The sequence below is a fragment of the Penaeus japonicus genome, unplaced genomic scaffold (assembly GCF_977035675.1).
Source record: "Penaeus japonicus unplaced genomic scaffold, GWHDUDI00000001_assembly GWHDUDI00000006, whole genome shotgun sequence".
Lineage (NCBI taxonomy): Eukaryota > Metazoa > Arthropoda > Malacostraca > Decapoda > Penaeidae > Penaeus > Penaeus japonicus.
The window spans coordinates 26022041-26034540 of record NW_028234408.1 but is presented as its reverse complement, the minus strand read 5'-3'; the positions used below and the strand labels follow the sequence as shown (position 1 = coordinate 26034540).

The window sequence follows — 12500 nt, the reverse complement described above, 5'->3', positions numbered from 1 at the left end:
GCAAAAGATGCTGATGAATTAGTGTACAAGGATGTACTGAGGATCCTGGCCGCCCACTGAGGACTGTCCTGATATTGAAGTTCAAACTGTATCTCTGTAATACTTCTCAGAACTTTATTTTACCAGTGCCTTTCCAGCCGTATGAACATTTGAGATAACAAATATGTTTTGTATATTTTTTTTTACAACTTTGACAACTTACATCATTAGTGCACTAGGCTTTTCTTCATATTACCGAATCTAACCTTGAACCTCAAGAATGTAACTTTATATCGTTGTTTGTCAATAAAATATTCATACAATGACCATTGCTAATGAAGCTCATTATATGTGCTTATATCTTCAAAATGGAAATATTACCGTACATGATAAAAAAAAGTCTACAAAATATACATCACAAAGCAGAACAACTATCTGATGCGAGTAGCCAGATGTTAAAAACAAAAATATTTTCTGCAAAATACCCTTTAACTGGACTGACAGGATCGTTTTAACTAGATTTGTAAGTAATCCTTCATGTAGACAAAAAGAATGTCATTATGTTTACAAGTATGGTGAAATCACATGATCATTACAGCGTGTTCTCACCTACACTACACTCTGTCTCCAGATGAACCATTCTTACCTTCTTCCGAGAATTTCTTCTTTCCTTTTTGTATGTACAGTGTATTGTGTTTCTGTTATAGATATAAGCAATGTTCTCTAAGGATTGTTGAAGTGTGTCTAGCAGTACCCTGGGAGAGAGCTTGTGTTGGAAATGAATGTCCTATTATTTCTTAACGGGTTTGTGTCTACTTTCTCTTTTTTTTTACTTTTCATTAATTTTCTGTTCTTTGACTTATTTCTGCAAAAGCAAACACTGTAATTCTTTGCCATCTTTGAGTATCTTGAAACATATCCTTACTAAACCCATATCATAAAGCTATTAGTACATAATCAATCAGATTACAATCTATTTTTGAGGAACATCAACCGTAAAGCAGTTTTATGTTGTGTATATGTGTTCATTCAAAAAATCTTTATTACAGTTTCGAGGAAAACTTGTGTAGATTAGGTATTGAATCAGTTTTTTTTTTCTAAAAATCCCACTGATAATTACTAGATACAAATTCAAAAGCAATCATATCATTGTCCAATACTTTGCATACCTGAATACTCGAAAGTTTCGGTTTCAGTGAACAGGTAATTTTAGACAGTTGTTTTGTATACCCTTTATGTTGTAGATATATTGGATGAAAGATTTATTCACATAGCTGTTGATATGAGGTAAATGCATTTGAATTAATTGGTAGCAACTCATGAAGTGAACATCATGCAATTTGTTGTCTGAAGTTCGTCAATCCTGAAGTTTCTCTGATTACCATAACAGTTGAAAAAGTGGATGTAGTGATTTTTTTTCGATTCATTTCCAGATATATATTAAAAATGAATGAATGATGACCGGATTATCATTATCATTATTATCATTATTTGCCATGTATTATGTTTTCTTATCTTATTCATATACGATATATATGCTTTTCCCCACTTCAAAAAATGTTCGCCGATGTCAAAAAGGATCTTATAGATGCGAAATAATGGCCACTAATATATGTGTATAGATATGTAATATATATATGTATATATATATATATATATATATATATATATATATATATATATATATATATATATATATATATATATATTTATATATATATATATACATATATATATAATATATATATATATAATATATTAATATATATATATATACATATATATACATATACATATACATATATATATACATATATATACATATATATATACATATATATATATACATATATATATATATATATATATGTGTGTGTGTGTGTGTGTGTGTGTGTGTGTGTGTGTGTGTGTGTGTGTGTGTGTGTATGTTTGTATGCGTAGAGGTAAGGAAGTGGAAACAAGAATCACTGCTGTGAAATGTTTGAACGACAGCAAACAGTACCAACTGTCGTATCTTCTGAGGTTGAGGAAATTTAGATAGCCGTTAGTATTTTCAAACTTTATGTATTAGTCCCGAAAGCAATGATCTTAGACACACTTTCCTTTATCAATAAGGATTACCAAGACAAGAATGTCGACTGAATTTCCGAATCCCGGTTCATCCTCATGTACAAACTGATGTACAATTTCATTGAGAACAGCGTTTCCCAACCTTTCCCGAACCTAGCGCCCCCTGTAATTAGACAAGCAGTCCAGCACCCCCTAACTATGGTTAATATATGATTACTTGCAGATAAAGGAAAATGGTGTGCACTGCTTGATCGTATATTTTGATGAGTCCGTATAACTAAAAGCAACTGACAATATTTTTGATGAGAAGAACATTTAAAAAGAGGACCCTAGAAAAAGGAATTAAAATGGACAAGTCAAGTATACAGTAGCTGGGTAATCAATCATGCATACATCAATGTGATTTTTGTCGTTGCTGATGTTGCCAAGAAATAATATTTAACCGACACGTATGCATCGCTTCCCAGCACCCCCTGGAATTTATTTCAGGGAAACGCTGATTTAGAAGAACTGAGGAATATATTCGGCACCCTGCAGGCAAATATATTTCTATTTGATTTTTATGCATTTTATACACGTGATTCGAGGTGTCCGTCACTTGCAAGCATAAAGAATATAAGAACTGTCTAATATAGTTTATTAGAAAAGCAGAGCGACTACGGACGTATGTGAAAACAGGTTGCAAGGGCTTGTAGGTTGTAGCGTCCCCGGAAGTCCCACTTTAATTACCGAGGTAGAGATCCCAAACCTAGAAATGATAAAAACACATTCTAATAAGCAGCCAAAATAAAATATTCCTGCCATGTCTTTGTTTCTAGAATTTAGCAGTTTTTACCTGTGCTCTTATAGATTGATGAGAATCATAATAAAAACAATTCCGTCAAGTCAGGACATTCTGAAGCAAAGAGAATGTGTTAGTTAAAGATAGGTGTCATTAAAAGTGTATTAACTCTAGAAGTCACAGAAATCATCGCTATGTTGTGACCCAAATGTGCTTTTTCAAAATAAGGAAAAAAGTTATAGGACAATACACCAGTGGTTCTTAACCTCGAGTCACCATTAGGTAATGCTAAGCAGATTTCCGTCGGTGACCAAGCTTTTCCACAAATCTCTCTCTATGATATAATTTTCATTAATACCATCATAGTACGGCTCGTCGATGCATTATGTCCATCTTTCTATAAAATCAGCTTTCTCTATCATAATTTTCCCGCCCTTAGCTTAAATACTAGAGGGTGGCAAGTAGAAAAATTATTGATATTTCAAACATGTAAGTATAATCTAAATAGAATGATGAGATGGCTTTACAATGCTGTTTACATGAAAAATCGCGGTGTATTGAAGTTTAATTTCGTCTATGATTTAACAAGAACTTTTCATTGTACTACTTTTTTATACTAATTGTGATCGATTGTGTAGATTGTATAGTGAGGTTCATGTCTGCTGATTACGACCGTAAGTCGTGGAACAAGAGTAGGGGGTTTGACATTTTCCTGAGGGGGAAGGTTCAACACGTTTGTGTACCATTTAGGATGTCGCTCCATCATCAAGGCCGAGTTTTTTCTTTCTTTCTATCTTTCCAAGTATGATACTGTCACCAATACATTGGCTTGTAATGTTGGAGTTTTTGTCTGTCTCGCTGACTGCCACTGCTGTCAGTGGTATTCATTTCTTGGAGCCTTACCGTCAGTGACCTACTCTGACACACCTGATTATGTAGACCTAATCTTTATCATGAGGCATCTGCATGACGGTCTCAACATTATGACTTGTTAACCCTTACCAGGCCCGCTTTCATGTTTACAGATATTGATAGGTTTAACAGGTGCACGACCTGGGACAAAGAAATGCTGAAAATTATTGGAGGCCTGCATTTAATGTCATAAAAGCAAGTTGGATTCTTTGGGCAGAGGGTTTTGGACCCTATCATGTAAATAGTAACAGGCTATACTTAAGCAGGTACAAGTCAACAGTTTTGATTCCAAGAGAGGTGTGGTACCCATTAACCACGAGTTAACACTGATGGGGCAACGCAACACCAAACTGCGAGTGATACCCTTTTCAGGCATTTTGATGAATGCTGGTAAGAATATCAACATGCTAGTGAAAGAATGGAGGAACAAGCAGCGGAAGCTGTAGAAAGGAAGATAAATGATCTGGACAAGCCCAAGAAGTGCTCTGGACCCTTCACGAAGTCAGAGCAAGTAAATAAATATGCAGCCAGACTAGACATCTCAGAAAAGGACAAGCAAACAGGTCAGGGACGCCACACTGCTCCAACCCAAGAAAAGTGAGTTGTTCAGAGTGGTGAGGGACAAGCAAATGCCAGGGGAGTTTTCTGGCAATCTAGAGTTGTATCTTGTGAAGATTTCAAACAATGTTTTTGCTAAGATAATTTTGATAGGGCTAGATTAAAGTAGTCTAAATTTGCTTTCTCCAGTTTTGATTTTTTGTTTCAAAATGAAATTTGCGAAAAATGTTCCATCTTCATTTTTCTCTAATTATGAAAAAAAAGGTTTTGACATATTCAGATTAACTTTTATATAGACAAGAATGAATGATGCGTATGATTGTGGAAGTTTTGCCTATAAACAGGATTTTCACCTGCTCTGTCCCAGGAGACTTCTGCATTATAATTAAAAGAGAAAGATATACGAGGTTGCAGTATGACCGGAATATTCAATTTTTGGAGGTCAGTTGCAAACTCCAAACTCCCCCCTTTCCACCCGGACATCATGTATTCAAGGCTTATTTATACCTGATCCATTTAAGTAGGGACTGAAAATTCTATCCGTCAACTACCTCTTACCTGTATTATTATATTCATGTTGCACGAAAGGATGCAATATTAAGAGTTTGAATCTGCAAAGGAATTAATATTTTACATTTGATTACTTTTGAAAAAAGGATGCAAGCAGCAAGAGTTACTTTATATAGCATATACTAAAGTCTTTGAGTATACGGAAGACCATATACGGAATATAAAAGAGCAGAATGTACCCCCCGGTGCCTAAATTAACATATAGCCAAATTGAATGACAACGCCATCTATTGAGTCATTCTATAAAAAAAGAGAATGGGAAATAAGAGACTATTGTATTCTGTAATTGTTTTAGTTCTTCAGCAAAGGTAGTCTTCTTTACGATGCTATATCAATTTTTGTTTTGCGTGGTTCTATAGTAGTATGATACCTACAATGTTTAGAATTTAGGTACTTCAAATGCTGCCAAGATAGAATGCAAAGCACAGAATATGCCAAAAGGAAACAAACTGATGAGCTGTACTTTAAAAATATATTTACTGGGTGTTATGATATGCAATGTGAATATCATAAATTTCTATATATATTTAGCTTTAATTCTTAGGAATGAATCTGCTAGATGATCTAAATTTCCCAGATGAGCAACGTAGTCCCATGCCTTTGCCGTTTCCAGAGGCAGAGGACGGGAGGCACTAGCGCCATCTATTGTTCGGCCGCGGCACTGGCAGCCCGGCGGGTCGCACAGCGCCGCGCTCGCTCTCCCTTCCTCCTATCCAGCCCTCGGCTCACGGCTTCGAGTGCTCCCGATCAGCTGAGTTCACAACATGGCGGGCGGGTCGTCGAACGTCGAGGCAATTCGGGAGAGAGCTTCCATTAGGGCAGCTATCAAAAAGGAATTCCAAAAGCAGGTCACAAATCCCCATCGCCATGGCTCAGGAGAAGGAGGTGTCCTGGTAAGTGCGGCCGATTTCTGCGTGGAGTTCTTTGGCAAGATGGAACCACTGCGGCCAGGGAATTATTTTAACAAACTTTGTTTATACGGAAAAAGAAAAGTCAATTTAAAGTTCTTCGGTGCCTTTGTGTCATATTACTGAGAGGATAGTGGCTTTGTTAAGAATCAGAGGATGAACATTGTTTTATTATCCGGCTTTGCCGAATGATTTGGTTTTGTTTGAATGTATGTTCATATAGATTTTTTTTTATCTCTGAAATGTTTCTGCCACTTGGCACTACAATGAAAAATGGTAGTACATTTTTCGTTCATGACAAAATTCATAATTTTCTGATTGTGGCACCAATGAACTACTCTTGCCCTCAAGTATTCGTATATAGTGAGTATGACCCATGATTAGACCTAGATCCCCCCAATCCACACAAGGTTAACCCCAATAGGAGAGGAGGGCATGAAAGATGCCATATCTGATTGGTCATCAGCCCCTCTATGGATCTGAAAATTAGGGGGTAAATATTCTGAATAACTCTGCATTTCGAAATACCATAAAAGTGGTATTGATGGATTCCTCTCAACCTCTGCTGTTCATTTCTAGTGGAGACAATGCACACTTCCACCCCTGGACCCCACAATCATGGTCTCTTTTTTTAACCCACTGGTCGTGGTTTTAAATAAATATTTGTGCAGTAGGATGGCTAGTTTACATTGTCTGGCACTGTGCCATCCATGTCTATGACTGACTCTGCCTTTTGCAGCAAATCATGCCATGCGCTGCTAATAGGTTAACCCGTTAACGACGGGTGACTAAATATCACGTCTAGTGGTTTTTGGGCCACACGCCGGGGACGCGTAATTTTGTCCAGCCGGGCGCGCAGCCGAGAATCCCGACGCGTTAGGCTTATGCGTTCAAGAGTCCCAGAATTTCAGTCTTTTTAAGCCGAAATGGCCCCATCGGGAATGGGTTAAGGCACTTCGTGCTACCTCGTGCTACCTCGTCCTACTTCGGGGCATATTTCGCTTGCAAAATCTCAACCCAATTACCTACCTAATTTTGAATTAAGCCCTAGCCGGGGGGGGGGCTTCGCTCCACCCTGGACCCCCCCTTTTTAGGGCACTTCGTGCAACATACCTTGTGCAAAATACCCCGAAAAACACCATCCTTGCCCTGAAATTCAAACATGGCTGTTTACTTAGTTACGGCTAGCGACAAGCTGTGGACTGGGAACCCCCAATGAATTACCTGCTTGCGCTGTTATGTCCTCTCGATAGATGGTGCAATATTCCCCATTGTTTACATTATAATTATAGAGTGCCCTCTATTCATTACTTGCGTCATTATCGGTCATAGTTTCCTATGCTGAGGAACATATGAGACGAAGACTCAGTTGCTGTCAGTGTGAAGGTTATTTGTGGTGGGTTGTATCAGTTTCATCTACAGAACTAATAACATATCATAAGTATCATGAAGTGCCCTGAATAGGGGAGGTCCACAGAGGGGCGAAGCCCACTCTTAGCAAAGGCTGACTTCAAAACTAGGCAAAGAGAGGTAGGTAATTGGGTTAAGTTCTTGCATATGAAATATGCCCCAAAGTAGCACGAGGTAGCATGAAGTACCTTAAAAAGGGGGGGGGGGACAAAGCCCCCCCTTGGCTTGGGCTAACCTCAAAACTATTCAAAGCTAGGTAGATAATTGGGTGAAGATTTTGCATACAAAATATGCCTGGAATTCATATTTTACCCTGCAATTTCCCTGATCTACTCCATGCCCTCCCCTACTATCGGGACCCAGATTGTGGGGCCCAGGGGTGGAAGCACACATTATTTCCACTATATATGAATAGTTGAGGTTGAGAGGAATCCATCGATACTACTTTTGTGGCATTTAGTGACGTGGCATTATTTGGAAAATTTACCAATTAGGATTAGCAGAAATTACTATACACAATGAATAATGGCAGAGATTATTTTTCTGGTGATTTTTCTTGGGTATTTTGGAGTGTGGGCCTAATGCAGTGGGGTATTTGTTGTTTAATGTAACGCCCAGCCACAATGTGCATGGTCACTAGAAAGCCTTGTGACAAAACATGCCATTCAGGGGAAGACCTGCCAAGCCATGATGTGATCATCCCATCTTTCGGAGTTGAGGAGTTACTGGCAAGATGCAAGTGGCTGTATGCCTTGCGATCCCCTATGAGTGGGGAACTGCTTCCCCACCCACTCCACCCACGAACTTTTACTCTATTGTATCATCATTTCAACTATGTAAATATCACCAGTGATTGTATATATTGTAGATTCTACTGCTCACAGCTGTGGTTATGTAACCCTCATGATATATTATACTAGATGTGAAATTAACCAGACACCACAGGTCACTGTTTTTGTTCTCTCTCTCTCTCTCTCTCTCTCTCTCTCTCTCTCTCTCTCTCTCTCTCTCTCTCTCTCTCTCTCTCTCTCTCTCTCTCTCTCTCTCTCTCTCTCTCTCTCTCTCTCTCTCTCTCTCTCTCTCTCTCTCTCTCTCTCTCTCTCTCTCTCTCTCTCTCTCTCTCTCTTTATATTATGCTTAAAGGTACTAGGGATACTTTCCATAATCCTCAAACCTCCAATACATGTATTCAAGATAGAGCTAGCTTGTAGAACTAGAACTCTCTATTAACCCATTCCCGACGGGATATTCTAGCCTTGAATGTCCAAATGCCGGGGCGTTTGAATTATTAGGCCTAAATCAATTGAATGGCCGGCACAATACTGTGCCGCCCGACAACTGGGCTTTTGAATGCGCGGTACACATGCTGTACCACCCGTCCTGTGTGGGTTAATATATTGTGAAGTAAGATGCCAGAATATAGTTGATAGTTGATAGGTTTGTTGGCCTTTGGAGAATTAAGTAAGGACACAAAAGTTGTACAACCACACTCTCCTCCACTTTAATGGGTCATTTTCACCAATTGCGACTTTTTTCTTATACGTTACTGATGTCTTGCATATTTATGTGACGGTCTTTAAGTTTATCTTTAAGAGGGCATGGCATTTAATATAAGGGAAATCATGTTATCTATTATATTCAGTAGAAGTAATGTAATTCTAAAAATGTTTGTTTTATTTTACTATATTGCAATAGTAGTTGTTTGTAGAAATTACTAATATATCCATTCTGGATCCCTCACTCCAAAAGCTAGCCAACTAATGTTGTAAAAGCAATAATTGCTCAATAATGCAATTAAAGTATATAATAATAATGCCAACATGATTTCAAAGCATTACAAATAAAAGGGCAAAAATTATACAATATATTTAAAAGTGTATGAATTAAGCCCAGCAATCAAGAAGTTATGAGTATTAAATTTTAAAAATAATCTTAATCAATGACAGAATAGCTTTTTTTATAGTGCTTAATATTAGTTTCCCTAATGCGCCTTTGTTATTGACATTGTCTTCCAGTTTGATCCAGCTGTGCAGCGCTTCATGTCAATGAGAGCTACTCGTTACGACCACTTCAAGCCTACTCCTCGTTCATCATTGCTTGGAGTAGCCATGCTTGCCATCCCTATCTTGGGATATGGTTGGTGGATGAAAACTAGTCGAGTAAGTACTGCTCTTGATGAGCTGTTTATTCTTTTATTTATTTATTTTCTTTTTCTGCTAATTTCTATATGTCCTTAAAGATTTTTATTTTTTAGTTTAAATTGTATATAATTATTGCCAACTCTTTATTTTCCCCACCAGGAAAACTTTGAGCAGCAGTGTCGTACTGGCCAAGTGGCATATGCAGACCGTGAATTCAAGTTCGCCTAAAATTGTTATGAAGGGACAGCTCATCTTTGATAATGATGTATAGATTGTATATGAGTATATAAATAAATAATTTTAAAGGTTTATTTTTATTAATATCCTTTATGATATATACTTTTGTTTAAAGTAAGTTAAATAAGAGAAATCAGCTTTCATTGGACCATGTGACATCGACTATAGTGTGTATGTGTAACATAGAAAAGCAATCTAAAAACTAAGAAATATAGAATGTATCTAGAATATCAGTCTTCTCTGAATTTTTCAAAGATAAATATATAATATTCAGTTAATTCTTTACTATATACAGGTTAAAAGGATACTTCACAGTGTACCTTGACTGTCCTCAATTAGAACAAGTTCAAATGATACAAATTCAGTTTGTACAAAAGATATGAAAACCAATTTACTATTAGGATGACAAACTCCTTTTTCAAGTCTACTAGATGCACTTTGAGCAATGGGACTTTATATTCTGCAGGTTCTAGCAGCACTTCCAATGTCAGAATTTGATGGTATCACTTTCTACTGTTCATGTCTGTACTTTTACTACAAATCCATCTCCTTGTGTTCATTGGTGTGGTTGTTTGCTGACTTTGCAAGAGTTTGTACTATTGAACAAAGGATTAAAGTGTTTTTCCATGTTAGAGCTGATTGTAAGACTCTTGAGACACTACTGCAAAAATGTTTTGCAAACTTAATAAGTGATTGCCTTATTAACTAGAGTGTTGATTTAGTGTTCCAGCTAATTGTAAATGTTCTTGAGACAGGACTATTAAAGTGAACCTAGATAAGATATGCTTGTAATTTTTTTTTACTCATTTGTGCCAAAATTGGTTAGACCTGGTTATCATGTTCATATCCACTTACTTATAATGGTTTGCAAAGTAGTTAGATTTAAATTATTCTCATCACTAGTTGAACACATTTATCAAATTAAACCTAAACTCACATGCAGCTTCATATAGAATATATTCTTAAAAGTTTGGATGTCAAGTGATATATATTGAAAAAGTGGAAACAGTTATGGTCTTTCATTTCCAATAATATAAATTACTAATTAAAACTTAAGAACCACATTATTTGTACTAATCCAATCCTTCCTTTCAACTTAAGAAATATTTCCCTTATTTACCTATATATACAATATACTTATGTACATTTTGTGTGATGGTGTATATGGTGGCAATCCCTTCACCATCCTCCCAATAAAACTTTCTTTATGTGACCATGCATATTTGTTTTACTTTTTTTCACATTTTCTTGAGATTTGACTTCATGGTTGACCTTCCATGATTCATTTTATTAGCACAAAATATGCCCCTAATGATAGAAACTATTAGGGATTTTGTTAATCCTCATAACTAATCAGTTTCACTTGCAGCAAGAGAGAGGTGACCTCCAAACAAGCATGTTTGAATCTTGCCCACAGTGTTCAGTTTTATAGCTGGATCCCATTCTTCTGGAGAATATGTAATTGAATAACCTTATGATGGCCCTCCACAAATTATCTTTATACTATCAGTAAGTCAAAGTGATTATGAAAACAATAAAAATCTCATGGGTACACTACCCTGTATGCAGACTGATGGTTTTATTCTCATAAAATATTTATTCAGACCTCTGCATACACTGCAACTTGTCTAACTGAACCTTTGCTTTTAATAGTTAAGTAGCCCTGTCTAGACTCCTAAAAAAGGGGTAGAGTTCAAAATAAAATACTGACACAGTAATAGTGAAGATATAATATACGAAAAGTGTTTTTAATTTCTGTTCTACCTCTCTGTAAATGCTGAAGGTAGTGAGAGAAGTAATCACTAGGTACTATACAATATAACTTCTATGATAGTTTTATGTCTCCTTGTATATATTGTATAAGAACTATGACTTGTATGAGTAAAGGTATATTGTGTTGACAAGATAGGTATGTTCATTATAACCAATATCTAATGTCACCTTGGTTATAGATTGTATAAAGTTTTGTTTGGATGGATAAAATAACTTTATAGAAGAAAATAAAAATTTTAAATAATGTTATTCTGAAAAGATTTACAATATTTACAACATTATTTTAATGATCTTTTGTATTTTTGAAGAAGTGACTGGTAATAGGTCTCAAACTGTTTTGGAGTCTTGTAAAGAACAGTAACAGATGATGGGAAGTAACCGATCTCTTTCAATTTTTTTATTCTCTGTGCTGTTCTCTTTTCTGCATACAGTAGAATACGCATGGAGGCCCTGAAATGAAAGTTTAAAAATTATTTTCAACAAATTCTTGATTCATTAACTTGGAATATGCATTAAATCAGCATTTTGGACAATCTATAAGATCTAGGAAATATGGAGTCCCTCTCCGCTTAAGGCTTATCCTTCTGACCTTTTCTCCAGGAAATGTAGCAAGTGTAAAACAATTAAACGACAAATATTATCAGAGAAAAATACAATTTGCCTGTGGGAGAGTAATATAACCAAAAATTAATATTATAATTTGCTTGCAATGACATGAATTTCTTTACAAATTAACTCTGCTAATGCCTAGATATCACTTGTCAAACATAGCCATAATAGAGAAAATGTTAGAAGAGGTCGTCTTTGCTCTTCTCTGAGTGACAGCATCATCTTTATTAAATGACTTACCTAATCTGTTTAGGTGTGAATCCCTCAGAAAAGAGAAGATCAATTTGGCTCTTCAACTTGGACACATGTGCACGCTTTAACCCAGGATTGCCATGCGCATAATTTACAATAAATTCTGGTTCACATTCTAAACGCTCTGCCAGGTATTCAATTACACTCTTCTCTCCAAGCAGGTCTTTTTGAGACTGGTATCTTTCACATGTTCTAGGTGAAGAAAATAAGTTGCATATTTTACATAAAATTAAAATAGAGAGAGAGAGAGAGAGAGAGAGAGAGAGAGAGTGTGTGTGTGTGTGTGTGTGTGTGTGTGTG

General features: G+C 36.3%; 3 protein-coding genes across 4 annotated transcripts in view; 2 read left to right on the top strand and 1 right to left on the bottom strand.

The window, feature by feature from the left end:
* The window catches only part of LOC122264106 (gastric triacylglycerol lipase), an 8999-nt gene extending 7561 nt beyond the window's left edge, over nucleotides 1-1438 (top strand). For both annotated transcript variants that reach the window (XM_043032815.2, XM_043032816.2), the window contains exon 11: nucleotides 1-1438. This exon is cut by the window's left edge and continues 1 nt beyond it. In XM_043032815.2, the coding sequence (XP_042888749.2) occupies nucleotides 1-60 (60 nt within the window). In that variant the 3' untranslated portion in view covers nucleotides 61-1438.
* Nucleotides 708-9638, top strand: ND-B15 (NADH dehydrogenase (ubiquinone) B15 subunit). The gene is made up of 4 exons (XM_086537839.1): nucleotides 708-4339; nucleotides 5484-5763; nucleotides 9204-9347; nucleotides 9489-9638. The coding sequence occupies exons 2-4, from the start codon at nucleotides 5635-5637 to the stop codon at nucleotides 9555-9557; spliced, it is 342 nt and encodes a 113-aa protein (XP_086393965.1). The 5' UTR covers nucleotides 708-4339; nucleotides 5484-5634; the 3' UTR covers nucleotides 9558-9638.
* Nucleotides 9639-11529: 1891 nt separating this feature from the next.
* The window catches only part of mTTF (mitochondrial transcription termination factor), a 15160-nt gene continuing 14189 nt past the window's right edge, over nucleotides 11530-12500 (bottom strand). Inside the window, exons 7-8 of the mRNA XM_086537838.1 lie at nucleotides 12189-12392; nucleotides 11530-11789 (exon numbers count right to left, since the gene is read on the bottom strand). Of these exons, the coding sequence (XP_086393964.1) occupies nucleotides 11618-11789; nucleotides 12189-12392 (376 nt within the window). The 3' untranslated portion in view covers nucleotides 11530-11617. The remainder of the gene's footprint in view (nucleotides 11790-12188; nucleotides 12393-12500) is intronic.

Coding starts and splice junctions, on each gene's coding strand:
- ND-B15 (XM_086537839.1), top strand. CDS start 5,635: ATGGCGGGCGGGTCGTCGAACGTCGAGGCAATTCGGGAGAGAGCTTCC. Junction 5,764..9,203: donor CAGGAGAAGGAGGTGTCCTG/GTAAGTGCGGCC, acceptor ATTGTCTTCCAG/TTTGATCCAGCTGTGCAGCG. Junction 9,348..9,488: donor GGTGGATGAAAACTAGTCGA/GTAAGTACTGCT, acceptor TTTCCCCACCAG/GAAAACTTTGAGCAGCAGTG.